Source organism: Sus scrofa, chromosome 1, assembly GCF_000003025.6.
Source record: "Sus scrofa isolate TJ Tabasco breed Duroc chromosome 1, Sscrofa11.1, whole genome shotgun sequence".
In the NCBI taxonomy this organism is placed as follows: domain Eukaryota; kingdom Metazoa; phylum Chordata; class Mammalia; order Artiodactyla; family Suidae; genus Sus; species Sus scrofa.
Window position 1 is genome coordinate 854,473 of NC_010443.5, and position 27,999 is coordinate 882,471.

Genomic DNA, 27,999 nt, shown 5'->3' on the forward strand with positions numbered 1-27,999 from the left:
CTCTGGGGCCGGGGGAGGGGGGCGCAGGGCGTCTGGCTGCTGCCGTCTTCTTCCTCCTGGAGACTTCATCCTGCGGAACCCACCCCTCGCTCCGTCCCGCTAAGTGAGCCTGTAGCGACTGTGGGTTGTTCATGCCACCGGGACAGCCAGTGCCAAATGTTCTCGGCCCCACGCGGGACCTCCCGAGGGAGAGGCCCTCCTGTGGGGTCAGACTGAGCAAATGACGTAGAATTTGGGAGAAAATAAGCTCTCCCAGTCCTGTTTCCCCCTCATCTAACTGGAGTTTTGATTTCCTGTCAGGTTAAACATCGTGGTTTTTGCACGTGGTGAAGGAATTCACCCGTGTAAGTTCACGCATACTTGGATGAACTGGTCCCGCCCGCTTGCCCTTGGGCGTTTTCTGGATTGCTCCTTTCCCGGTTTAGAAGGACCCTTCTCCCTCTGGTTAACGCGAACCCCATCGAAGCCTCAGCTCGCACTTTCTCTTAAGCAGAAAGGGGAGTTCCCAGCCAGCCGTGCTGCTTTTATTTATAGCACTTGATTTCCTGAGAGGAGTCAGGGAACGTCCGTCCTCCCCTGGCCCCTCGGGCTCCTCCTCTGCCCTCGGTCCCCCAGCTGCGGGCGGGCGGGGGCGGCGTGGGGGCTGGACGGGGACCCCCGTGCCAGGTGCTCGCAGCAAACGCGAGATCAGAGGAGGAATTATGTCATTCCCGGGCAGGAATGCCTCCAGCGTGCTCCTGCGTGTGTCTGACTGACAGCACCACACAGGCTCCGGCGCCTATAAAGGAGCCCCGCGCCCGCTCCTCGCAGCGCAGCGTGGGGCCGGGTCTCCCTCCTGGACGGTGCTCCGGGCTGCGAGGAGCCAGCCCCACGGGGTCTCCACGTTGCAGGTGAGAGCCGTCTCGACCTCCACCGTTTCCTTTCCCGGTGCTGTAACTTTCACAGGAGGCTCTTCTGCTTCCGAGAGGGAGCAGAGGAGGGACAAAGCCCGACTGTGAGCCTTGCCTGCGGGCCTGGGGCAGAGGCGCCCTGCACTCTGTGCTCTGCCTCCCGGGGTGCGGGGAGGCTCGGTTTCAGCCTCTCTCCGCAGTGGTCGCGCAGCGCGCTTCCTGGGCTTCGGGACCCTTGCTGCTCTCCTGCGTGTACCGGCCTGGAAACGGGCGGATGCTTCTGCTTTCGGCTACAGAAAACCCTCCAGTTTTCCAGCTCGAGTGAGCTCTGGAGGGGGCAGGCATCGGAAAGAAACTGGCGGAGATCGTTCCCGAGAATGTGAAACAGCCGTCAGCGAGGCTAGGAGTCGGCTTCCCCACGGCTTTGCTCGCTGAGCAGTGTTTCAAACGCTCTCAGTGACCATCCTGTAGGAGTCGGGCCGGGTGCCCTGCGCTCTGGCTGCTGCTCGGCGTCCGGGGAAGAGGCGGTGGCGGGCGGTCGGCGGGCGTCTGAAGGGAGCGGGTTTGTCCGGGAAGGACGCAGACTGGGTGAGGAGACCTGGGAAGGCGCCGCCGCCTTGGGGAGGAGAGGGGACTTCTCAGCGAAGTGACTCCTGCTGGGAGTGTTGATAGGAAAAGAACTCTTAGAGGGCTTTACAAACTCCCGTGATACTCTGTTGCGGAACGCGTGCTTGCTTCTCTAAAAACTAGAACCATAAGCACCCACTCCGTGGGTGAAGCGGGGTGCTGGTGTGGGAGCTGCCACCCCAGGGTGCGTGTTGTGTGATCTCGCAAGTGTGCCTCCTGTCACCCAGGACCCACCGTACCTGCGCCTCTGCCCCAGTGCTTTCTCTTTGTTGCGACCCCATGAGATAAGGTGGGCCCCCCCCAGGCTCCCGTGACAAATGCTGATGCCCTGTGACCCTCGTGCCTTAGAATCAGAGGATTGGATTTTGTTAGCAGCAGAGTTCAGTTTACTCCCTCGAGGCTGAAAGGAAGCTGAGCCTCCAGAAGCTGGAGAGTTACATCTTGGACAGTGTGCATCTGTCTGCCGGAGCCTGCAGCCACCACTGTGGGCCCGGGGGCAGGGGCCCGCATGTGGACGAATGGGGAGAAGGCAGGGCGGAAGCTTCGCAGGTGTGCCTGCCCGCCGTCTCCTATCAAACCACTTAAGGGCACTCACTGGGTGCCAGGTACTCTGCTAAGTACCTGTCGAGGGCTTGCTCGTGTAACTCAGTCCCCGAGGCCCTGCTGACAACGTGCTTACTGTCACCACTGCACTGGGCAGTCGGGGGACAGCGCATTCTGGACACACAGCCGGGCTGAATAAGCCTTTACAGACAGTGACGTGCTTGGCGTGGTCCTCATGAGAACCCTAGGAGTAGATCGTTTAAAAGACTGTCCTTCATTCTGCAGAAGCGGCGGCCGAGCCCTGAGAGGTTACGTGAGTTTCCCCAGCTGCACAGTGGGCCCCTGACAGAGCAGCAGAGCCGGGCAGGGCGGGGGCCGGCCCGCGCGGCCCAACTGCCGCCTCCCTGTGCAGGTGGGAGACAGCAAGTCCGGGACCTGCCTGGACGGACGGCAAGGCCAGGGGAGCCTGAGGGTCCTGCGTGGACCCCGCTTTCCCATGGGTAGCCTCAGGTTCCCCAGTGCTTCTGGGGAGGTGGCCACTTGGACGTCTTCGTTGCCAGGGCGCTCAGGGTCTTGGAAGCCCTGGGCGGGGCGGGGTGGGGGGTCTCTGCTTGGTTTTGCCTCCCCAGGACCAGGGCACAGTGTGTCGCTGGAGCAGCCCTGGGGCCACACGCTCGGAGGCCGAGCAGGGGTTAACAGCGGAGCGGGCTTCCGGCCAGTCTCCGACTCCTGGGCCAGTGTCTGGTGAACCTGCCAACTGAAAAGCCTCAAGAATGGAAAAACAGGCCTGCAGGAAAATAGAAAAGCGAAGTGAAAATGATTACGGGCGGAATGCTGTGCTGTTAGCAGTTGCGCTCCACCAGACTGGTTTACGTCTGACTCACATACAGTTCGCGTTTATTTTATTCAGTTAGGTCGTGTGCAGCTTTTCTCTCGGCTGGGTACACCATGTGTCTTCCTAGGCCGTTTCCCCAGGCTGACGTTTTTCGAAATTCGGAACTCCCTGGGTTTCGTCTTGGCTGCACTTTCCGTAGCAGCGCTGCTCTGGGCAAACAGTGTCTTCGCCTCCACCTACCCGTCCGTGGAGTGGCGACAATGGAGCCTCCTCGTCCCTGTGAGGGTTAAGCGCTGTGACAGGCGCGGTGCTTGTCCCCAGACGCTAGCCCAGCGAGCACCAGCTGCAGTCGCAGGGCCCGTTTCCAGAAGCACAGTTCCTACCCAGCCCTGGCTGCCCGCAAATGCATTCGTTTCTGATTTTGTGTGCAGACGGGTTTTAAACCGTCCTGTGAGTACAACCTCCAACCTGTACTACAAGTTGCGTGTTCGTAAGTAACAGTGTCTGATTGTCTGCAGGGTTTTCACTGGAGGGAAGCAGGATGCTGTGGCCTCTGCTGCTGCTGGCCTCGGGGGCCTGGTCTAGCGCTCGGGGTGAGTGGACGTGCCTGATGGGGGGGGGGGCAGTTTGCTGTGGCCGCTTCTGCCGCTGGCCTCGGGGGCCTGGTCCAGCATACCTGGGGTGGGGGTCCCAGGATGAAGCTCACCCTCAGGACGAGGACAAAGTGCAGTCCTGGTCAGAGCACCTCACCTTCTAGAACCTTCTTAACTGCCTTTAAAATAAATCTTCACTTACTTTTGAGTACATGTGGTAGGAAATGTATTTTTGGAAAATCCAGGCGTTGGAGAAAAATACCCTCTCACCTGGAAATGCAGTCTCTGCTGGATGCATTTTGCCTTTTGTTTCCTGATATTTACACCTCATTGAAGCATTTAGCTTCTTGTAACTTCTTTCCTTCCCATTTCTTTGTACTTAAAAATATATCAAAAATATTTTCCTGTCTGTCTCCTTACATGTTTTTTTAATGACTATGTAATATTCCTTTTCTCTACCTTTATTTTGTTTTATTTTATTTATTTTACATTTTTTTGTTTATTTATTTCTTATTTATTTTTTCTTTTTAGGGTTGCACCCATGGCACATGGAGGTTCCCAGGCTAGGGGTCCAATCGGAGCTGTTGCTGCCGGCCTACACCACAGCCACAGCAACGCAGGATCCTTAACCCACTGAGCAAGGCCAGGGATCCAGCCCGTGTCCTCATGGATGCTTGTCAGGTTCATTAACCACTGAGCCACGACGGGAACTCCTATTTATTTTTAAAAATGATTTTATTTTTCCGTCACAGCTGGTTTATAGCACTCTGTCAGATTTCTGCTCGACTGTATAATGTTCCACTAGAAGGTCAACTGATTTTTTTAGACTAAACCCCGCCTGTAGTATCACTAGTAATACTGTCACTGCCACTACTGTTACTATTTTAGACACATGCCCGTCAAAATTGTATCTATTTTGACTAGTATAAATGAAGTCACACAGGACACTGTTGTGACTACGTATGTCTTAATATTAGTGACTATTTATTTAGGATAACCTCCCCAAATAAAACTACCGAGCCACAGGTTTTAATTATTTTAGGGCTTTTCGATACGCGGCCGAATAGCTCCATCGAAGGTGGGAAAGTGAACATTTCTACCAGCAGTACCGTGTGTTTTCATGTTGTGACTTGCCAAGTATCAGATAAAAAGTTATGCTTTATTTGAGTTTTCTGTTCAGAAAATTATTTTGAATGACTTAACGTGTTAGGATTTGGGTAACATCTGACAGCTTCCTCTCCAGTAGCTTACGTGGTGACTTGAAATCACTTGCGTGTGGACGTGAGGTCCCCGTGTCCCAGACCGTCCCCTGCATGTGACTCAGGCAGGCAGGATGGGTCTCTGCAAACCGGGGGGGGACCCGCGTAGCTGGCTCTGGGCCGGCGCTCTCCCCACAAGGCCACGGGAATCGCTAATAGTGCACGGATGGCGAGGCTCAAGGGCCATCCTTCCGTGGGCACGTTCTGGGCAGTCAGGTGGCAGAGAGAGGTCGCACCGAGCCCCCCGGCCCCAGGCTGGAAGTGCAGGTGGCCCCGTGTCCTGGTCCAGGACAGGGGGACCATGTCTGGGCGTAACCGGGCCCTGCTCCTTCCTCGAGGAGGTCTTGCTGGGCAAAGCGTCGGCTAATCTGAACAGCGCGCTTGGTGTCATGGCTGGTCTGCCTGTGGCCCCAGCTCCCTGGGGTCAAGGGTGGAGCTGTCCTACGGTCGCAGCTGTTCTGGGGAGAGAGGACAGCGGCGTTCCCCATGGGACAAAGCGCGGGCATCCCTGAGGGAGGGCGCGAGTGGGCGCGGGGCTCCTCAGCCGCACACACGTGGACCACGCGTGCGCCTGAGAGCAGGACGCCTGTGCTCCGGTGACCGCCTTGCTCTGCTCCCTGGGCAGCTGGTGACCAGGACGAGGACACCGCCTTTGACCTCTTCAGCGTCAGCAACATCAACAGGAAGACCATCGGGGCCAAGCAGTTCCGGGGCCCGGACCCCAGCGTGCCCGCCTACCGCTTCGTGCGCTTCGACTACATCCCGCCGGTGGGCGCGGAGCCTCTGGGCCGGATCGCCGAGGCCATGCGGCGGAAGGAGGGCTTCTTCCTGACGGCCAGCCTGAAGCAGGACCGCAAGTCGCGGGGCACGCTCCTGGCGCTGGAGGGCCCGGGGGCCACGCGCAGGCAGTTCGAGATCGTCTCCAACGGCCCCGCCGACACGCTGGACCTGACCTACTGGGTGGACGGCGCCCAGCACGTCATCTCCCTGGAGGACGTGGGCCTGGCCGACGCCCAGTGGAAGAACGTCACGGTGCAGGTGACCGGGGAGACCTACAGCCTGTACGTGGGCTGCGACCTGATGGACAGCTTCACGCTGGACGAGCCTTTCTACGAGCAGCTGAAGACCGAGCAGAGCCGGATGTACGTGGCCAAGGGCTCCGCCCGCGAGAGCCACTTCAGGGTAGGTGAGCCGGCCGCCCGGTGCCAGCTGCCCAGCCGGGAGGCGCTGGGGTGGCACACACACACGCGCGCTCCCAGCACGCGCCCATGCACCCACTGCCCGCCACAAGCTCCACACAGGGCCCGCCTGCTGGCCCTACGATCACCTCCACGTGCACACACGCACAGACACACAGCACACACACACGCGCACCGCTTTCTGGACCAGGCGCAAGCAGAGCAAACCGCCACAAATGGTCCCCGATTTCCAGACTGAAGCTGGATTGGCTGATCAGGCCCGCCCAGGTGTCTCTCCTGCACTAGACTCCCGTCTGCAGAGCCCACTCCAGCTCCGGTTCATTACTGACGTGGTGGGAGAGAAAAGTAGCACCTGTGCTTCCTTAGGGCGCCTGCCCGAGGAGGGAGTAATGCCACGGGCGCTGCAAGAGGCTCTTTGTAAAGGCCAAGTGCGTAGACCCTGCCGGACGGCTGGGAGCTGCTCCCGGGCACGGAGGGATCCTTGGAAAGAAGGCTGCCTTTAGATTCGGCTCAGAGAGAGGCCTCGAGACGCCTCGAGGCTGTAGACGTGGTCTCTGGCCGTCGTCAGGGAGCTCGGGCCCCATGCAGTGGACAAGGCTTTCAGTGTCACAGGGTGGAGGCTGGTGTCACAGACGTCCTGTCTGTTCTGAGACTGGACCAGTGCAGGCCCTCAACCCGATGGCCGCGGGCAGGAACGCTGGTTGCCCTCAGAATCCCCTGCCACGAGGGCACGGCCTGAGCTCCCCCGAGTGTGCCCAGAGGACAGAGCCTGGCCTCTCTCAGGGCCCCCTGCCCGCCCTTCTCTGAGAAGCTCTTCCTTCTCAGGCCAGCCCCACTGTCTGCCTCTTCCCCCAGAGGCAGCTTCCTGGTGACTTACACCTGCTAACCCACCAAGGAGACTTCAGACCTGCTGAGCGTAGAAGCCCAGGAGAAAATGCCCTCACTGCTTTGAGATTACATCTCGGTTTTTAAAATGCCATTTAGCGCGGCACCAAACATCTCATGTTCGCCCGTCTTTCTGTCTCTCTCCTTGCACCTGCTTCAGGGTTTGCTGCAGAATGTCTTCTTAGTTTTTGAAAACTCCGTGGAAGATCTTCTAAGCAAGAAGGGCTGTCGGCAAAGCCAGGGAGGTAGGTGTCCGAACTGCCGTTGGATGGGCCTCCCCTGCGGCGTGGGCGGGGGCTGGCGGGCGCGCACACACGTCGGAGCAAGTGCAGCATCCTGGCCGGAAGCTCTCTGGTCAGCTTGGATGTGCTGGCATCTGAAAACAATAAATTGCTTAAGGGTTAATTATGAAGGTATTTTAATCATCCAATATAATCCACTTTACAAGCCAAAAAATAAATGCCTAGCATTTTAACTTGATTTCAAATATTTGCAAACAACGGCATAGGTTGCAGTAACCTGTCGATTGATGTGTAAAGCTCATCTTAACAAGCTCCCAGTGCCTGTTTGTCCAACTTGGTTTATGGCAGTTTTTTTATACTAGTCACAGCAACCAACACGGCTTTATTATGAAAACACACACTGCCTGCATCACTGACAGGTCCTCCCACGCTGTCTGTCGGCTGCATCTTGATTTACCTCCAATCTTATTTGCCAACAATTTCTTGAGCCCTTCTTAGTGGAAGGTCACTATGCTGGGCTTTTTAAGTGAAATGTGTCATTTAATCTTCAAAGCGCCATCCCCCTTCCTCACTTCACAAATGAGGAAGCTGGGGAACCAGGAGGGCCCACTGACCGCAGGTGAGCCGCCCGCGGGTTCCTGGGCCTGCCGCTTGGTCCCGCGATGTGATTTACTTGTGCTAAGAGGTGGCTGCAGCAGCTCAGGACCACGCCATAGCCCCGTACCACCAGCTCCGGCTAAAATGCCAGGATCAGTCCCTTCGGGCTAGGTCAGCATCTCTGGGGGGGTTCGGTCATAAAAGAACAAACTTTCTGAGGAGGCTGAGATAGTAAACTGACATTCAACAGGACGGGTAACAGGATTCAGAGAAAGAAGGGCAGAAGGGCAGTCTCGGGGCCTTGGAGGGTTTGTCTGTCTTTAAGTAAGAGCTGAGCATCCTTGGACACGGTGGCCCCGCAGGTAACAAGCTTGTGTTTATGTGGTTCCGTGTGGTGACGAGGTTCGGGTCTAGTGAGTCTGAGGGGCACCCCAAGGTCAGCGTGAGTTGCAACAAGGATTTTGAACCAAGCAATGAAAGCTCAATGAGACAGACAGACTGACCACATTTGCAAGTCCTAACTCAGCGATGGGCTGTCTCAGAGAGACGTTTGAAACACGTGACAGTCACTGCAGAGAGGAAGCCAGGCCACCGTGCCCCGCCGGAGGGTGCCTCGGTCTTGCACTTGCCCGAGTCAGTTGTGTCATCTGGGGCAGAGCCACGGACCGGGAACCTCAGAGGCTTGTGTGGTCTCTGGGCACTGAGATTCTGAACCTGTAGCAAGGCTTCTGCTTTCAGGGGCTCCTGGGAGGCCAGCAGAGAAATGACATGTCAGGGAAAAGGAGGGGACGTCCTGACGAAATGACATATTTAGCAAGAAAATAACTGAGTTTGCCTTAATGCCGAACACGCAGCTGAAGGAGAAGGTGTTTGGGATGGAAAATGGGATAGACGGAGTGTGAGGCCTGTCGTCAGAACGGATGGATTTCGGGTGGGGGACAAAACCAGGAGCTTTGAAAATACCAAGTCACCTACATGTTTATAGAAAAATTCGGATAAAAATAAGAAAAAGAGGAAATTGTTGCCTCTAATCCGTTCAAAGCTGATGTGTGGGGAAACGCTCGTGCCGATGCTTTGTGCTCGTTTCTGTCCCGGGCTGAACCGCTCTGCTGGTGGGTGGCCTCTGAGGGCTGCATCCCTGTGGTGTCCGAAGGTGGGCAGAGCGCCCGGCGCAAGCAGGGCTGCCATGGGAAACAGCCGCCACCAGATCCCCTTGCTCTCGGGCGCGACGTGGCGCCCGCCGCTCCCGACGAGCCCGGGGCAGCCCCGCGGTGCCGGCCAGGCTGCCCGGGGCCCGGCGGCTCACTGTCCTCTGTCCCTCCTGCAGCCGAAGCCAACGCCATCAGTGAGAACACAGAGACGCTCCACCTGAGCCCCCCGGTCTCCACGGGGCACGTGGGCCTGGGCGCGGAGAAGGGCCGGGAGGTGTGCGAGCACTCCTGCGAGGAGCTGGGCAGCATGATCCAGGAGCTGTCGGGGCTGCACGTCATCGTGAGCCAGCTCCACGAGAACCTGCGCAAAGTGGTAGGTGCCCGGGCTGCGTGGCTCGAAGGCGACCAAGCACGGCTGACCCCTCCTGAGCGTCACGGACCACCGCTGACTGTCACTGACCACCGCTGACCGTGACTGACCGCCACTGCCCCACTCCTGAGCATTGCTGACCGCCACTGACCATAACTAACCACCACTAACCACCCCGACCACCACTAGTCACCAGTAATCCCTGCTGACATCACCGCCTACCACTGATATCACTAACCGTCGCTAACCAGGACTAACTGCCACTAACCATGACTTATCCTGATTAACCGGCACTAACCAGCAGGCTCCCTGGAAAATGAGGCGGGTCCTGCTGTCTGGTGACAATGCCGTGTGGTTAGAGGCGGGAGAGCGATGCTGACAGGAAACAAGCTCACAGGCGCCACGTCCTCCGCCACCAGTTCTTAACTTGGGACACTCATCTCCCAGGAGCAGCGTTGACTGCGGAGGGAGGTGCTTTTACTTAGAGGACGGAGCTCGGTGGGGAACAGCCCGTCCCTGAGGCGTGAGGCCATAATGGACAGACGTGTCCTCGCCTCCACAGCACGTCCGGGAGGAGGAAACGGGGCTCGGGTCCCAGGACGTGTGATTTAAGCTTCAGAGGACGACTGCTGGCGCGAGGAGGCGGGGGGCGGGCAGGGGTCGTGGGGTCCCCGAGGCTCTGCAGATGCTTCGCGGCGAGGTGCTTGGCCCGCCGGTCCAGCCGGGGGCGCTGGCGGGTTCTGACTCAGGCCTGGGACGGGCAGGCAGCTCACTGCCACTCCTTGGGGAGGTAGGGGACCGGGTTAGAGGTCAGCAGCCCCCAAGACAGCGTGTGCCTTCTGGAGTTTCCCCACGTCCTGGGCCTGGGGCAGGAGCGGGCCGTGGGGCTGTGCAGTCAGCACCCCACTGAGTGTCCACAGCTGGGAGTGGGGCGCTGCAGGGCCTTCAACTCTGGCTGCGTCAGGGTCCAGCACCTCGGCCTGGCTGATGCTGGGGGCCTCCGGAGGTCCTTGGGGGCACGAGGGAGGCCAGGACGGGGTGGGGGTGCCCGGGGTGGTCCTGGGGGCAGGAGGGAGGCCAGGATAGGGCGGGGGGCCTGGGGTGGTCCTGGGGGCAGGAGGGAGGCCAGGACAGGAGGGGGGAGCCCGGGGGTGGTCCTGGGGGCAGGAGGGAGGCCAGGACGGGGTGGGGGGCCCGGGGTGGTCCTGGGGGCAGGAGGGAGGCCAGGACGGGGTGGGGGGCCCGGGGTGGTCCTGGGGGCAGGAGGGAGGCCAGGATGGGGTGGGGGCCCGGGGTGGTCCTGGGGGCAGGAGGGAGGCCAGGCCGGGGGGTGGGGGTCCTTTGCCTCCGATTCTGCTCCTTCCAACTGAAAAGAGCTTTGCGACGAGTTTGCTCACATTGGAGTCAGGGATTAAGGAAATTTGTGAACTCCCTGAATTGCACAAAAATGTCAGGATGATGTGTTTCTGTCAATGTGGTGCAAGACGGGGGCGGGGCTGCATGTCTTCCGTGTGGTTCTCAGAGGGCCCCTTACGCCCTGTCAGCAACGCAGCAGGAGGAAGTGCTTAGAAGGAGGGAGGTAACGTCACGTGTTCAGGGGCAAATGAGGTAACTGTCACTTATTTGATTTTTTAAAAACATCTGGTGCCCTTTCCGCTGGTCTGCAGCCCCGCGATAGCAGGGCTGCGTGAGCCCTTGCGCTCGTGCTGTCAGGGCGTGTCCGTCACACTGGGAACCACAGACGAATTCAGGAACCAAGCCTCAGTTTTCAGCTGCAGGTGGCGGGAGGCACCGTCCCCCGTCGGCTCCAGCCGCTGCTTCCCGTGGCCTCCAAACACACAGGCCACAAGCCTTCAGCGCGGCTGTCATTCGGGGCGCAGGGGTTGGGGGGCAGCGGAGGCAAAGCGGAGTCGCCTGGCCTGGCGGGTCTCTGCGCTGGCGCTGCCCTGGGGCCTCTGCGGCCTCTGAGCCTCGGGTCCCGGGCGCCCAGGCTGCGAGCCTGCTGGTTCTGCTCCTGTGCCATCCTAAGGAAGGGGACGTCCCTCCGCGGCCAGCCCGACAGCCCCCCTGTCCTCACACTCAGCCGTCCCCCTCCTCTTCCAGTCAAACGACAACCAGTTTCTCTGGGAGCTCATTGGCGGGCCCCCCAAGACCAGGAACGTGTCCGCCTGCTGGCAGGACGGCCGCTTCTTCGCCGAGAACGAGACCTGGGTGGTGGACAGCTGCACCAAATGCACCTGCAGGGTGAGAGCCGCGCCATCCCCGGGGCCGGGTGGGTGCCCGCGGGCCCTGGCTGTCGGGACTGGGCTGCGTCGGGGCAGCGGAGCCGGAAGTAACCGGAGTGAGGCCGGCATCGGCCGTGGATCTGCACGCGAAGGAGCGGGGAGGGGCTCGGCCACTGTTCCCGGGGGCGGGGGGACGGCGGGCTGGGGGCAGGCGCACAGGCCCCTCTGGTCTGTGCCGGAAGCCGCGCGGTCCCGTGAGGGCCTCTCGGTTCAGCACAAACCTCTGGGGTGCAGGTCACTGCCCAGGACAGCAGTTGGGTTTCCTTATTTCATGCCCCTTGGTCTGCACCATGGTGGCCCAGACCCTGCGGGACCTCATCTGTCCCCCTCCTGCCCACCCCAGAGCTGGGAGGCCCTGTTCTCGGTGCTCAGCGGGCGAGACAAGGAGAACGTGGTCCCAGAGCCCGCTCAGGGCGCTCGGGAGAGAGGTGACCTCGCGCCTCAGGAGCGGCAGCCCGCGTGGCAGACCGTCCGGGCTCCTACCGGCCCTTTCAATCCAGCCCCTGCCCCATGTTCATGCTTTAAACGAGGATCACAGAAGCGCCCTTTTCCTTGTAGAAGTTCAAAACTGTTTGCCACCAAATCACCTGCCCGCCAGCGACATGTGCCGACCCGGCCTTCGTGGACGGCGAGTGCTGCCCATCCTGCTTCTGTAAGTGTCGCCGGGGCGGGCGCTGCTGCGGCGGCGGGAGGGGGCGGGGGGGGGGGGCTTGGCCTCGTCCCCGCGTCTGCGCCGTCTGTTTGCCGAGCACAGGCTCTGCCCCTCCGTGATTCTGAACAAAACGTGGCTTTTCCAGGTTTCAGGTTCTTTCTTTGTAAAACACAGGCTGATTGTGCCCACGACCCAGGGTTAGTTTTTTGAAGGAAATAAACTCTACCATGACTTGTGTGAAAGTGCCTGACACACATGACCTGTTAAATGCTGCCGAATCGGGTGAGCGAACCCCGTGATCAAGCAGCCTCCTCAGACGGGGGCCTCCTGCTGGTCGCCGTGCGGGCAGCGCAGGAAGCCTCCCTCGCGGTTCTTCCGCGTTCTAGAACATTTAAGCACAGCCCCGCCACACAGCCCTTCAACGACCTGATGTGACCATACGGCGACGGCTCACCAGGAAGGCCCTTGCCTGGTCATGTCCTTTCTCTTATTTGGAGATTGTAATTTCCAGCGAAAAATCTCTTGGCAGGGAATTGTCTTTGTTGAACTAAGTTTAGTGTTCTGTCATTTCAACCAAAAATTGAAGTTTCATGGCCGTTTATAGATCAGCAAATGGAGGTTAAAATGGAAATTGCTCCCACCTGGACAACTCCAGTGGAGCCTTGCGCAGGCAGGGTCAGCCCTGTCCTTGGTAAAACCGTTAGAAAAATCACAGACCCTTTCCTGGGCAGGGGGCCCTGAGCCCCGGCCCGGGACCGACCTGGGCAGCTCCCGTGTCTGCTCACCCCAGCGCCCGTGCGGGCGTCCTGCATGGACCCCAGCGCTGGGCTCTCCCGCGTGGGCTGTCCCTGGGGAGGCCTGACAGGAGCTTGTTCCCTCAGCGGACGGCGAGGAGGGCTGGTCCCCGTGGGCGGAGTGGACGGAGTGCTCTGCCACCTGTGGGCCCGGCACCCAGCAGAGGGGGCGGTCCTGCGACGTGACCAGCAACACCTGCCTGGGGCCGTCCATCCAGACGCGGGCGTGCAGCCTGGGCAAGTGCGACCACCGCAGTGAGTGTGGGGCCGCGGGGTGGGGTCTCGGGGGTGGGGGCCGGGGCTCAGCCCTCGGGTTTGGGGTTCGGAGACCGCCTGCCACCGCCCATTCTGGGAGGCCCTCAGCCTGGTCCCCCTCCCTGATGGATTGGCGAACCCCGGGTGGACCAGCCCCCAGCTTCCCCCAGGTGCCCGCGCCACCCGTGTCTTCGTTTCCTCCGTGCTAGTCCGGCAGGACGGCGGCTGGAGCCACTGGTCTCCTTGGTCCTCCTGCTCCGTGACCTGCGGGGTCGGCAACATCACGCGCATCCGTCTCTGCAACTCGCCGGTGCCGCAGATGGGCGGGCGGGGCTGCAAGGGGAGCGGCCGCGAGACCAGGGCCTGCCAGGGCCCACCCTGCCCCGGTGAGTGGATGGGCTGGGGAGGCTGCGGGGAGGGGCTCCAGGGCCCAACCTCAGCACTACACGGGCCTGGCACAGGCCCGTGCGACGCGGGGCACCGGGTTGCCTTGGCTGCCTGGGTTCTGGGTTCTGGAGGCCGGGCCTTGGGGTCAGTGCTGGGGCCTGAGCTCCCTGCTCTCATCTCCATCAAATTGCCACGAGGCCACGGCTGCAGGAGCCGGGCCGGGGCCCTGGGGAATCGACAGGGCACAGACGAGGTCTCAGGAGACGGCCTCCTGCCTCAGGGGCACCTGGGGTCCGGGTTCGAGAAGGCCCGTGCCCCCCCCAGCAGGCCCCCGGGAGGCCGAGTCATGAGGCGTGTTCACTCAGAGGAGGAGGCCGTGGTTGGTTCCTCTCCCTGCTGGGCGACCCGTCGCTGCTGATGGCCAGTGACAGCCACTCAGCTTCGTGCAGCCTTTAGGGTGTGAGCACCTCTAGTCTGTGGCAGGGGTGCACCTGCGGCTGCCCCTCATCAAGGGTTCCAGCTTCTGGGGACAAAATAAAACTACCTGGAGTTTCCCGTCGGCAGCCCCGCCCCCGGTGGTCCCGAAAGGCCTTCTTCCCCAGGGACACGGCCTCGCCCCGGGCTCTGCCCCGACCCCGTCCCCAAGCCCCAGCGCCCTGTGTGACCTTCTGTTCTCCCTCCAGTGGATGGTCGGTGGAGCCCCTGGTCCCCGTGGTCGGCCTGCACGGTCACCTGTGCCGGCGGCATCCGGGAGCGGACGCGTGTCTGCAACAGCCCGGAGCCGCAGCACGGTGGCAAGGACTGCGTGGGGGACGTGAAGGAGCAGCAGATGTGCAACAAGAGGAGCTGCCCAGTAGGTGGGTGCCGAGGCCGCCCAGCGGGTCTGCCCCAGGGCGGTGCACTTCAGCCAGAGGACACCACCGGCTTTTTATTGGGACTAAAGGGTTAGCAAACGGAAAATACAGTTCTGTGCCCACGAAGAAAACGGTTTATCCCTCTGCTTAATGCGGCTCTAGCGTTTTAACGTCGAAACCGAGAGCTCGCCTTGGAGGGGACATGCGCATAATGGGGCCGTAAGGACTCGCGCTCCTAACCTGCGGCAGCTCTGCCTCAGACCTTCCCTCTCGGAGGCGCTAACGGGGGGCTGCGGCTGGCATCTTCCTGTCTCACTCTCTTCCACCGCGACTGAGCCACAGGGAGTTCGAGGGCGGCCTGAGCCGCCTGTGCGGGTCACGTCGGGGCGCTGCGGCTCCGCGCTAGCCCGGCTCCTCCTCCTCCCCGCAGACGGCTGTTTGTCCAACCCCTGCTTCCCCGGGGCCTCGTGCAGCAGTTTCCCCGACGGGTCCTGGTCCTGCGGCTCCTGCCCCGTGGGCTTCCTGGGCAACGGCACCCACTGCGAGGACCTGGACGAGGTGGGCGCCCCCAGGGCAGCGGGGTGTCCGTCGTGGGTGGGGAGCGCGGGCTGACGTGTGGTCTGCCGGTCCCCGCAGTGCGCCGTGGTCACGGACGTGTGCTTCACGACCAGCAAGGCGCACCGCTGCGTCAACACCGACCCCGGCTTCCACTGCCTGCCCTGCCCCCCGCGCTACAAGGGGAGCCAGCCCTTCGGCGTCGGCCTGGAGGCGGCCAGGACCGAGAAGCAGGTGAGCCGCTGGCCCTGTGTTTCCGCGAAGGGTCTTCGGAACATCAGGCGGGCTCCTGACGAGGGCGGGCTGGGCAGGAGAGAGGACGCAGTGCTGGGGAGACGGTGAGAGGGGCTGGCTCTGGTGGCCCGCGTGACCCCAGCATGGGGACACAGGGACGTTTTCACGCCCAGGGGGTGGGAGCGCAGGGCTGGGTCTGAGTTTCACGCACAAGGTCCCTGAGGACCAGGGTGGGGACCTGTGGTCTTTCGTGACCCTGGGGGTTGCTGTGGGCTCGGCTGTGACCTTGGCCGGCCTCAAGGTGAGGGCCTCAGGCCACATCCAGGGAGCAGAGCCCTGGATTTCTGGACACGTGCTCCGCAGCGAGTACACGCCCCCCCCCGGCCCCGGCAGCCCTTCAGCGGGGGCCCTGTGCCCTGCACTTGGCCCAGAGTGCGGCCTCGAACCCTCCCTTCCCGGTCAGGCTCAGGCTCAGCCGTGGTGCACCCCGCCCCCCGCAGGTGTGTGAGCCTGAAAACCCCTGCGAGGACAAGACCCACAACTGCCACAGGCATGCTGAGTGTGTCTACCTGGGCCACTTCAGCGACCCCATGTTCAAGTGCGAGTGCCGGACGGGCTACGCGGGTGACGGGCTCATCTGTGGGGAAGATTCGGACCTGGACGGCTGGCCCAACAAGAACCTGGTCTGCGCCACCAACGCCACCTACCACTGCATCAAGGTGGGGGCACGGCGTGGGGTGGGGACCCCTGGCCTCCAGGGCCCCAGTTCCGGGTGGCTGTGCCCTGGACATGGCCTGCGGGTCCACAGGGCGGGAGGCTCTCCCACCACCAGCCGCTCCGAGTCGCCTGCCTCGTGGGTTTCTCCGAGTCCCGGGGCCCCTCTGGACAGGCAGCTCGTTGTTGGGACGGGAGGGACACTGTTGGCTGCATATGAGACGAGGCTGGAAATCAGTGGGGGAGGGGAGGGAGGGAAACGGCTGGGCCGGGCTTCCGAAACCCACTCGGAATCCAGCAAGTGTTTCCCTTTGCCAGGAGCCTCTGAGCTGCATCCAGAAGTGGTCTGGCCCCCTGGACGCAGGGGGCTTTCTTAGGACCTGGTGTGTGTGGGGGGGTCCTTTTCTGGGGCCACTGAGCAAAGGGCCACAGACCCACAGGCCTTTGCCCTCAGTCTGGAGCTAGAGCCTGAGACGAGGTGATGCAGGGCTGGGCTCCCACCGCAGCCAGAGGGGAAGCTTCTTCCAGGCGTGCCCACTCCGGGGCTCCAGGCCCCCTGGGCTTGCGGACACACTGCCCCAGCCTCTGCTTCCGTGTGTGGGTCCCAGGCTCTTTCTGACGCCCACACGCAGCATCTGAGAGTTCCCCTGTGTATCTGCTGCAAAGGCGTCCACGCTCCAGGCCTGGGTGCCCCCCACGCACGGGAGGGCCCTCTCTCTCCTTCCTGGGCTGGAGTTGAAACCCGGCCCCAGCCCTGCCAACTGAGGACCATCCTTCTTCTCGGACCGGGGACCCACGCGTGGGTTCGAACGTGCTTCTCCCGTGGACCCTCTGCTGCTCTTTCCAGCTCCTGCGGCCACAGTGTGTGAACAGCTTGGCTTCGAGTCATCACGTGGCTGAACTGAAACACAGTGGCTTTTTACAGGAGGCGCCCACTTCCTGGGCAGAGCTGAGCCAGGCAGATGGTCTGAGGGCTGGGCCCCGGTTTCCGAGCCGACCCCCATGCCTTCGAGGATCCCGGATCCCATGCCGGCCCATGAGGGTTAAAGGCTCGTGATCCCGAGCTTGGAGTCGGGGGGCGGGGTGTGTGACGGGAGGCTCTGCCCTCCCCCGGATTTTCGTCGCCTTCCTGTAACTGCTGTCGCCGGGCAGCTTGCAGGCTCCTGGGCTCCAGGCACACGCTCCGCAGTGGTGACGTCACTGGTGGTGGTGACGTCCGTCCTGGCAGCTCTTGAGAGGAGGCGCAGGAGCCACGGCCTTGCTGCCAGGTCCCTGTCCTCAACTCCCCGTCCAGGACCCGTGCCTGCTGCTGCCACGCGAGCTCCGGCCCTCCCGCAGGAGGGGCGGTGTCACACCCAGCCTGCCTCCTCTGCTTGCAGGACAACTGCCCGCTCCTGCCTAACTCTGGGCAAGAGGACTTTGACAAGGACGGCACTGGGGACGCCTGTGACGACGACGACGACAACGACGGCGTCAGTGATGAGAAGGTGGGGGGCTGTGCCGCTGGAGCTCCGGCTCGCGGTTCGGGGCACGGGCAGAGCCGGAGAGCAGCGCTCCGGGTGGGGCCTCCTGCGTCCTGGGGCCGCTGCCCCGCATGAGAAGCGGGCGGGCTGCGGTGGGCGCGTCTGGCCTGGCCTGTCCGCAGGCCAGCTTTCAGGACGCGGGGCTGGCCGGGCGCCCTGCCGGACGCGCTGTTGGGTTTAACGTGCTTTCAGCTGCGTGAAGGGCACGCACCTACCTCCTCCTGGGGGTGCCGGCAGGGGTGCTGTGGCCCCGAGTGACATCCCCGCTCCCTGCGTTTAGGGCGTTAGGTTGACCCTCTCCTGGGAGAACTGCTGCCGACATGCAGGCAGAACTCGTTGGCACCTGATTCAGGGGTAGCGCAGGGGAAGCCCCGCGAGTCTCAGCCGCAGATCTACTGCATCAGACTCGACTGACCCGTCGACTCCCGCCCTCGACGGGTCTGTGTCCAGCCTCGGCCCGAAGTACACGGCACGTCACCCTTTCTGTAAACCCCCAGGATGTTTAGCCGGGGCAGAGATGCTGCCGGATGGTTTGATGGGAAGACGCCATCCGGCGGTTTTCCTTGTTGGCCTCGGTGACCCGGAGCGGCTTCGGACGCTGCCAGTGCTGCCAGTGCTGAGCCGTTTCAGACCGATCGCAGACATCCCTGCCCCGCGAGGCGCATCAGGTTCCTCCCTTGCGTTTTCTTCCAGGACAACTGCCAGCTTCTCTTCAACCCCCGTCAGTTTGACTACGACAAAGACGAGGTTGGGGACCGCTGCGACAACTGCCCCTACGTGCACAACCCCGCACAGATCGACACCGACAGCAACGGGGAGGGCGATGCCTGCTCCGTGGACATCGACGGCGACGGTCAGTCCCCCGGTCGAGGCCTGGTCAGCCACGCTGCGCTCTGGGTATCAGACGAGCTCAGCTCTGTCTGCACCTGCCGTGAGACAAGGCGTCCCTGAGCTGGTCCCACAGGAGCCCGGCCCCGTTCAGCTCCTCTTTGCCCGTGCGTCCCTGGAACGGGTCGCCAGCCGCGGGATAACCTACGGGAAACCGCAGACTCGTCGCCTTCCTTTTCCGGATCCCGGGCTCCAAGCCCTGTGTCCGTGTGTCCGAGCCCCGCGTCACCTCTCATGCCCCCCTCTGCCCACATCGGTTCCCTGTCTGACCCACCTTGCCTCTGAGCACGGCCCGAGGGCAGCCTGGGCCTGGCCTGTGCTCCCGCCCTACCCCACACCATCTTCATTGCAAAGCTCCCGGGGTTCCAGGTGGCCCAGATGCTGCGAACCCCTGACACCACCAGGCTGCCGGACCCGAGAGCCGTGCCCTGGGGCAGAGCCGCCTCTCCCGGCTCCGCCTGGCCCTGGGCGTCCACAGCGCGGCCGTGGCTCGACACACTCACCCCCACGCCCTCCGCCTGCCCGCCTGCGTTCGTCTCTGGCTGTTTCCTTGGGGTGACTTGGCATCATGTGGACCCACTGCCACCGGCGCCAGGGCGGGGTCTGGCCTCCATGTTCTCCAGGGCTGCGAACGCTGGGCCTCTCCTCCCATCCCGTCCGTGAGGTCGGATGGCGGGCATCCCTCGGGGTCCTCGCTGCCCGGCCCCGTGGCCCCCCACCTGCCCGGGACGACAGCCGCCTGCCCGGCGCCTGATGCCCTGCTGACTCCGGAGGGCTGGCTTTCCCCTTTGAGTCTGATTACCATTGGTAATGGTTTTCACGAGCCCAGAGGCGATGAGATTCGCCGTCTGATTTCCGACGTCTGGAACCAGATGTGGCAGTTACCGCCCTGCAGCCTCTCCCTCGTGGTTTTCCTGCTGAGGTGCGGAGTGGCTGGGGGAGTGGACCCGGAGCTGACGGGCTCCTAGGAGCTCCACACCCCTCTCCGAGTGGGCGTTAGGGAGACACGGTTGGCGTGTGGGCCCAGTTGTCGTCCCTGGTGTGTGTCGACTCCTCCGGGAGTTGGTTCTGCTCCCACCTAAGGGGACTTTGATTTTAATGGGAAGCCCTCCATGAATTCAATAATCCTTCCATCTTATGATTTCTTAGACCCGTTTTTTACTCGACACAAGTTTGGCTGTCAGGTATTTAACGTGGTGGGGGGGAGCCACGTGCTTCTCCCCTCCCAGTTTATGCCTCCATCCCGCTCAATCCTGCAGATGTCTTCAACGAGCGAGACAACTGTCCCTACGTCTACAACACCGACCAGAGAGACACGGACGGCGACGGCGTGGGCGACCACTGCGACAACTGCCCCCTGGTGCACAATCCCGACCAGGTAGTAGCCTGGGGTGGATCAGGCGTGAGAGGAGGGGGTCACGGATGTGGGCCGCTTTACGGTGTTCCATTTGCTCTGCCAGGACCTGACGGCAGAGGCTTTTCAATCATTTTAACTGGAAGCATTTGCAGAGCTCGAGTCTAGCAGGGCTTCAGTCTCGCTGGCCGCTAACCATCTGGGCATCTCCCCAAGGCAGGCGTGGGCAGGCGCTTCTCCAGCTCTGCCTCTGGGAGACGCAGGGAGGACACGGCGGGTCGAAGTGGATCGCGGACCTTGTGGGAGGGACAGAGGGACAGACTTGGGCAGCTGTCCCTCCCCAGGCTTCCTGTGGGAGGGCTCGGGGAGACCCTGGACCACGCACGTGGGGTGAGGGTCCGGCCCACACGCCGGCATCTGTTTCGCTGGACGGATGCTCAGGGCGCTGTCCCCAAACCCTGTCCCCAGACGGACGTGGACAACGACCTCGTGGGAGACCAGTGTGACAACAATGAGGACGTCGACGAGGACGGCCACCAGAACAACCAGGACAACTGTCCCTACATCTCCAACGCCAACCAGGCCGACCACGACCACGACGGCAAGGGCGACGCCTGCGACTCGGATGACGACAACGATGGGGTCCCGGATGACAGGGACAACTGCCGGCTAGTCGCCAACCCCGACCAGGAGGACTCGGACGGTGGGTGCTGCCCAGGCCACGTGCAGAGCCTCAGCCCGTGGGGGGGGGGGTCCGCAGGGGGCTCGGCCTCTCCTGCCAGAGCCTCAGGCTGCACTACGGTGCAGAGCTGTGCACGGGGGCGGTTTGCATGTCCCCTGGCTTCTGCTCGCACGCCCGGGGGACGTGGTTTCCAGGGTGCAGACCTGGCTGACCAGGTGCCGCGTGGAGGATGCACGCCCACCGTGGACGAGGTGGGGACCTGGGGTTTGAGCCAGTGGGACCCACGGACTCACGGAGGACTCACTGATCTGAAGCGCAGCTCCAAGGACCCCCCTCCCGCCCCCCGCCTCACCCCCAGCAGCATGGGGCTCATTCTAGACATGAGAATGGATGGTCCTGGCCTGCAGCCGCTGGGCCCGGGAGGGGCTTGCAGGGCGACAGGCAGCCTTTCACGGGAAGCAGGGGTGGGGCTGGGGTGGAGGCCAGGCTGGCGCACGGGGCATGTTCGTGGTTTGGAGGCACCTCACACGGGGGCCTGTCACACGGCAGTCGGGGGGTGGGGGGGCGCGTGTCAGGCTCGAGCGCCGAGAAGTCGTTTGAAGGCTGTGATGGGAGTCAGGTTGAACGCGGAGGCGTTTCTCCTTCTGAAGCAGTGGGCGCCAAGTGGGCTAGTTTGGCCGGTGGCGTCTGCCTGTGGGAGCGCCAGCATCTCCAGGAGCCGCAGGGCCCGGAAGGTCTCGGGGGCGTCTCTCCAGGTGCGGGCTGGTCCCCGCCTCGCTGGCACTTGGACGAGGTGCTCCCCCAATGAAGTCTGTTTTCGAGAAAGTGGCTGCTTTAAACAGACCGCAGGGGGGACTAGGGTGATGCTCGCAGTTCCGAGAATGAGCAGGGCAGGATCTGGAAGTTCAGCCTCATGGTGCTCGGCAGCGTCCGGTTTTGGTCCCTGATTTCACCTTCAGGAGGAAGCGAGGTGACTCGACAGGAGCTTGGGTGGCGGGCGTTGCTACGGGACGTGTCACAGCGATGTTTTCCAAAGCGTCCAGACGCTTCCCAGCGTTCGGGCCAAGCGCCAGAGGTCATGACACACAGCCAAGCTCTTACCCCCGTTTTCAGAGAATCGCCTCCGGCTCCCTCAGACACAGAAAGGCAGGTGGCACACTGTTCCTTGGCCTTTTCTCTGCTTGTCCTTGGTGACAGGTGATGGGCGTGGCGACGCTTGTAAAGACGACTTTGACAACGACAGCATCCCGGACATTGACGACGTGTGTCCCGAGAACAACGCCATCAGCGAGACGGACTTCCGCAACTTCCAGATGGTGCCCCTGGACCCCAAGGGCACCACGCAGATCGATCCCAACTGGGTCATTCGCCACCAAGGCAAGGAGCTGGTGCAGACGGCCAACTCCGACCCCGGCATCGCTGTGGGTGAGTCTCCCAGTTGGCGCCACCCTCGGGTCCTGCCTGAAGGCGCCCAGGGGCACGCGGCTGCTCCCTAAAACCCTGGGCTGCCCTCCCGTCTTTCCGGACGGAAGCCGCTCCTTTCGGCCCCTTGGTTTGTAAAATCATCTGCCTAAATGTCTCTGGTGGAAGAACTTGGGGGCGGGCGTGGATCTGCCTCTCTTCGCCTCTGAAGTTTCCGGTGGTCAGCCGCCACTTGGCTGCGTGGACCTGGCCTGTGGGGTGTAACCCGATGCAGTGGCTCTGCCGGAGCTCCAGAGGGGGCTCTAAACAGACCAGCTCGTAAATGTCATTGGTGTCAGCGTCACAGACGCCTCCCGCCACAGCGAGGAGGAGAGAGCTGCCTTTCCCTGAGCCCCGAGACCCCGGGGCTTGCCGCCGTCTGACCGGTGTCCCCTGGGCCTGCAGGTTTTGACGAGTTTGGGTCCGTGGACTTCAGCGGCACCTTCTACGTCAACACGGACCGGGACGACGACTACGCCGGCTTCGTCTTTGGCTACCAGTCCAGCAGCCGCTTCTACGTGGTGATGTGGAAGCAGGTGACGCAGACCTACTGGGAGGACCAGCCCACGCGGGCCTACGGCTACTCCGGGGTGTCGCTCAAGGTGGTAAACTCCACCACGGGCACCGGCGAGCACCTGCGCAACGCCCTGTGGCACACAGGGAACACGGAGGGGCAGGTGAGGGCGCGTCTCCTCTGCCCCCGGGACACACCCACCGCCGGTTTCGTTCGTTTCAGCGCACATCGCAGTGGCTTCCGTTTCTTCTTGGGCCCCGGGCTCCTTAGAGATGCCAGGCCCAGGCTTGCCACACCCTCGGTTATCCGCTTGCGCGTTAAACGAGCGCTACCCTCTTCTAGCGGAGGGAAGAGCTGGGCTTCAACGTTCAGTGTTTTGCCCAAGGTCCCCGTCGAGGATGCGGCCGGGCGCCGGTGCTCTTCGCACCCATCTGTGGGGTCCAGTGCGTGGACTCGACCTGCACCCAGCTTATACTGTCTGTGAACCGCTTGGGAGGGAGATGGGGCGGCGGCAGCCCCGGGCGCCCCTCACAGAGCAGCGCTTCTCTCCCATTTGGGGCTGAGCTCTGTGGTCCAGATGCAGGAGCCGCCGGCACTCAGGAGCGTGTCTTTCCTTAGGTTCGTACCCTGTGGCACGACCCCAAAAATATTGGCTGGAAGGACTACACTGCCTACCGGTGGCACCTGACCCACAGGCCTAAGACGGGCTACATAAGGTGAGGTAGCTCCGTACCAGCTGTGCTTCTGCCAAGTGGTTGTCACCTCTCAAGGGTGGCGTCACGCAGGGAAGGTAACTGCAGCTCTGCAGATGTGCCCGTGAGTCGGTTGGAGCACAGGGTCGCTGTGAATGGCTGAGCTTAAAACACATCTTTGAACAAAACTTTTACAAAACCAGTCGGCAGAATCTGCTTCTCTTGGCAGAACAGAGTTCGTAACGGCAGGTGGTGAAAACCACATGCAGATGACTTAAACTTAGGTTTTTTGCAGAGTTAAGCTTGGTTCCTAAGAGCGTGAGCCAGTCTCAGCAGGGGGCTGTGTGTCCTTGGGGACAGGACGCGGGTAGGGGAGGTGCAGGCTGGCTGAGGGCAGTGTGTCCGCAGGGAGCCTCCTGTCCACTCCCGCACAGCCTCCTGTCTCTGGGCGTTTTGGGAGGAGCCCGCCCTGCTGTCCCACAGCGCACAGTCCCTGGGGACGAAGCAGGTGTCGCAGAGCAGGATGATGGCCAGGAGGTCACTGACACCTGGGGGAGAAGCTGGCGCCCCAGCATGGGGGGGCGTGACAGGGAGGCAGGAGGCTCTGGGGTCACACTGTGTCCCCACCTTCTGCCAGACGTGCTTAAACCGCCCCCCCTACCCCCAGAGTCTTAGTGCACGAGGGAAAACAGGTGATGGCCGATTCGGGACCCATCTACGACCAGACCTACGCGGGCGGGCGCCTGGGCCTGTTCGTCTTCTCTCAAGAAATGGTCTACTTCTCGGACCTCAAATACGAATGCAGAGGTGGGTGTGAGAGCCTTCGCCGGGGCCGCGTGCGGCACAGGAGTTGGGGAGGAACAGAGGTGCTGAGCCTCGAGCTGGTGGCCCGTCCCTAGCAGACGTTTTGCCCGGTCAGCTTATGTTGACTTTGTCTGTCACTCGGTTTGTTTGAAGTTGGGTGTGAACGTCTTTGGCAAGACGTTCGCTTCTCAGTTCCCCCCAGGCTCCACCTGTCTCACTGGGCTCTATCCCTTGCTTCCTGTATTTCCCACACCCTCTGGGCCCCTAACGGCATTCTGGATTGTTGCCCTTGCTGGAAGAAAGGAAGGAAGGAAGGACGGGTGGGGCAGAGAGGGAGGGAGGAAAAGAGCAGGGGGACGTGGAGTGGGGAGGTCCTCTCCAGCTACATCTCTAGGAGTGTATTTGAATCAAATAATATACACCCAAAGAGAGCTTGGCTTCTCCGTGCTGTAAGACTATCAAAATGAAAATATCCCCGTTCTTCAGTTGAGGTAAATAAGACTCAGACTTGCTTCTCAAAAATCACACAACAAAAATGTTGATCTATCTTCTAGATTGTGGTGAAGCGTTCTTTCCCCTAGGTTAGGTTGCTTTTTTGAGACAGTCCATGTTTCCATCCCATCCATCCGTCCATCCATCCATCCGTCCACCATCCACCCTTCCACCCTTCCATCCATCCATCCATCCATCCTTCCATCCCTCCCTCCATCCCTCCCTCCCTCCATCCCTCCCTCCCTCCATCCTTCCATCCATCCATCCTTCCATCCATCCGTCCATCCGTCCCTCCCTCCCTCCTTCCATCCGTCTATCCTTCCATCCATCCATCCGTCCATCCATCCATCCATCCTTCCATCCTTCCGTCCATCCATCCATCCTTCCATCCGTCCATCCATCCATCCGTCCTTCCATCCTTCCATCCTTCCGTCCTTCCGTCCGTCCATCCGTCCATCCGTCCATCCGTCCTTCCGTCCATCCGTCCTTCCGTCCATCCTTCCGTCCATCCTTCCATCCGTCCATCCTTCCACCCTTCCATCCATCCACCCGTCCATCCATCCATCCGTCCATCCTTCCACCCTTCCATCCATCCACCCTTCCATCCATCCACCCTTCCATCCATCCATCCATCCATCCATCCATCCATCCATCCTTCCATCCTTCCATCCATCCATCCTTCCATCCATCCATCCATCCATCCATCCATCCATCCTTCCATCCTTCCATCCATCCATCCACCCTTCCATCCATCCATCCATCCATCCATCCATCCATCCATCCTTCCATCCTTCCATCCATCCATCCTTCCATCCATCCATCCTTCCATCCATCCATCCATCCATCCTTCCATCCATCCATCCATCCATCCATCCATCCATCCTTCCATCCTTCCGTCCATCCTTCCATCCGTCCATCCTTCCACCCTTCCATCCATCCACCCGTCCATCCATCCATCCGTCCATCCTTCCACCCTTCCATCCATCCACCCTTCCATCCATCCACCCTTCCATCCATCCATCCATCCATCCATCCATCCATCCATCCATCCTTCCATCCTTCCATCCATCCATCCTTCCATCCATCCATCCTTCCATCCATCCATCCATCCATCCTTCCATCCATCCATCCATCCATCCATCCATCCATCCATCCATCCTTCCATCCATCCATCCATCCATCCTTCCATCCATCCATCCATCCATCCATCCATCCATCCTTCCATCCATCCTTCCGTCCATCCTTCCATCCATCCATCCTTCCGTCCATCCATCCATCCGTCCATCCATCCATCCGTCCATCCTTCCATCCATCCATCCATCCATCCATCCTTCCATCCTTCCATCCATCCATCCATCCTTCCATCCATCCATCCTTCCATCCTTCCATCCATCCATCCATCCATCCATCCTTCCATCCTTCCATCCATCCATCCATCCACCCAGCCATCCATCCTTCCATCCACCATCCATCCTTCCTTCCTCTCATCCGTCTATCCATCCTCTCATCCGTCTTTCTTTCCTTCCGTCCATTCTCTCATCCACCTGTTTATCCATCCATCCATCCGCCATTCATCCACCATCCATCCATTCACACATCCATCCATAGTGTAATGTCTTTTTGAAATCGAAATAGTGCTATTTATGTCTTTTAAAGATGGAAGTAGCGATATTTAGGTTATTGTTCAACAAAATCAATTGGAACAAAGCTCACGGTCCCGTCTGCTGATTTCTGCCCCCTGTGTTTTGCAGATATCTAAACCAGATTTGCTGTGTTTCCAGCAAAGTACTGTAGAAGCGGTCATCCAGACAGCTCAGTCCATCCCGGTGCTCACGGCTTCTCTCTCTAGCAGCACCTCTGTTCTCGACCCCTCACTCTGAGCGGTTCTCCACCTCCTGCCACCAGCCCAAGCCCAAGCGCCTTCAGAGGATGAATGTTAATGGAGCCAGACACACATCCAGCTCCACTGCAGGAAGACCGGCGCGGTGACACCTGAGACTTTACGTGGAGTGAAAATTGAGCATGATATTATGTTTGTTGTTTGTTTAAAAAGAATGACGTTTACATATGAAATGTAAGTACTTATTGTATTTATGTGTATATGGAGGTGAAGGGGATTTTGTGCATAAGCCGTTATCATAAATTAAGCAGGAAAATTATGGCTACACTGCTTTCAGTGCTTTCAGTTGGGTGGGCGAGCACCCAGATCCTGTTAGGTCGATTATAAAGAAGGGTCAGCTCAAGTGGGAGGTAGCGCCGTCGTAAGACGGAGGTCAGAGGGTGATGTGGACGTGATAACTGCCTGGAACGTGAGAACGGATCCCAGCAGTGAAAGAGCCCCTCCCCACTCTCCTGTCCCGCAGTGGGAGCCCCAGGGGCGCAGTTCTATCCAGGAAGGAATGTCTTTGCAAAGGGCTCATTTCTGCAAAGACGCAGGACGGGGAGGGTGGCCCTTCGAGGCGGGGCGGACCTGGGAGAATCCTCGGCACTTGCCTCTGCATTCTGGTCACCAGAATCCTTGCTGGAGCGTCTCCTGTGGGCCCGCCGCTGGGGGAGCGCCAGCTGAAAAGCAAATGGGCGACCGCACCTTGGCATCTCACCCCATCCCAGAGGCCTTGACACCTCAGACAGGTGGCTTTTACCTAACTTGGTAACACATTTCATTAAGGTTCCGGTCATAAATGCTGTGTTAATATTTATTGAATGAATGCAGAATGAAGTTCCATTCACCAGTAACTTATTTTAAATAAGCCAAGTAGCCCCATGTAGTATAATTTCTAGACGTAAACATATAACTAGTATATAAGACACAGTTACAGCAAATATCTTCCTGCGAAAATACACGGCTTGATAATACTACGTTGCCATCTTAACGCGTATGCTACCCAGTGTGATGGACTAAATAAATACTAATGAAGAGTTGACCATGGAACCTTAATACATTCTGTTGCCGGTGACTTTCATCCTTTCTTGTGGTCATCTATCTATCTGCTGTGCGTAGGATCTTAGGACACTGGATCCTGCCGACCCGTCTGAGCAGACACAGCCATTGATCCGTCATCAGTAGCGCACACACGTTTGGTTTTGTTGTTGCTGTGAGTTGCGTGCTCTTTGCGCAGGAAACACTCGTTAGTCTCACTGCAGGCGGGGACTCGGGAAGAAGACTTTGTCGGTCCTCCCGCGAGAAGGATCTCACTCCACTGCCGGGGAGAGGGCCACGACCCGTCTTTCCTCGCGCCGCCCGTCTCCTAAAGGCATGTTTGTTGCTTCCTCTGAGGTGGATTTTCCTTTTGTTTTGCTGCACTTTCTACCTGTCTTGGTGGAGCTGTATCCCCAAGACCAGGAAGGGTTGGGAAACGTCATTAAATGGAAGTTGTGACGAGCGCGTAGGTTTTCTGTGATGTTTGGGGGACCACGGCGCTGTGGGATGGTTATGTGAATATTTAGAATGTGCCATGTGGTTTTTTGTAAATTATTTATGTTTTTTTTAAAAACAAACTTCTGGTACAGACGGATGAAACTTCTTTTGTTTTGCCAAAGACTGTAAATATTTATTTATTTGTTCACATGGTCAAAATTTCACCACTGAATCCCTGCATTTAGCTAGAGCCTCATTTTTCTAAAGATTAATAACAGGAAATAAATTGTACAAAGGTTTTCTCTACTGA

At 60.3% G+C, this 27,999-nt stretch overlaps 1 protein-coding gene across 6 annotated transcripts; it reads left to right on the forward strand.

The window, feature by feature from the left end:
* THBS2 (thrombospondin 2) lies at nt 1-27,995 on the forward strand. 6 transcript variants are annotated; one of them, XM_013992423.2, is made up of 22 exons: nt 356-890; nt 3,414-3,488; nt 5,373-5,929; nt 6,992-7,076; nt 8,998-9,194; nt 11,295-11,435; nt 12,035-12,128; nt 13,010-13,177; nt 13,387-13,563; nt 14,248-14,421; nt 14,849-14,976; nt 15,055-15,207; nt 15,708-15,926; nt 17,301-17,408; nt 18,138-18,297; nt 19,592-19,710; nt 20,155-20,389; nt 21,566-21,793; nt 22,235-22,506; nt 22,962-23,059; nt 23,703-23,842; nt 26,083-27,995. In XM_013992423.2, exons 2-22 carry the CDS (start codon nt 3,437-3,439, stop codon nt 26,088-26,090), a joined length of 3,513 nt encoding a protein of 1,170 aa, XP_013847877.1. In that variant the 5' UTR covers nt 356-890; nt 3,414-3,436; the 3' UTR covers nt 26,091-27,995. The 6 variants fall into 6 exon arrangements, 2 of the variants coding, with proteins under 2 accessions (XP_013847877.1, XP_013847876.1); XM_013992422.2 differs by lacking the exon at nt 356-890 and adding an exon at nt 1,493-2,066; XR_002342140.1 differs by having other exon boundaries at nt 1-890; nt 20,155-21,793.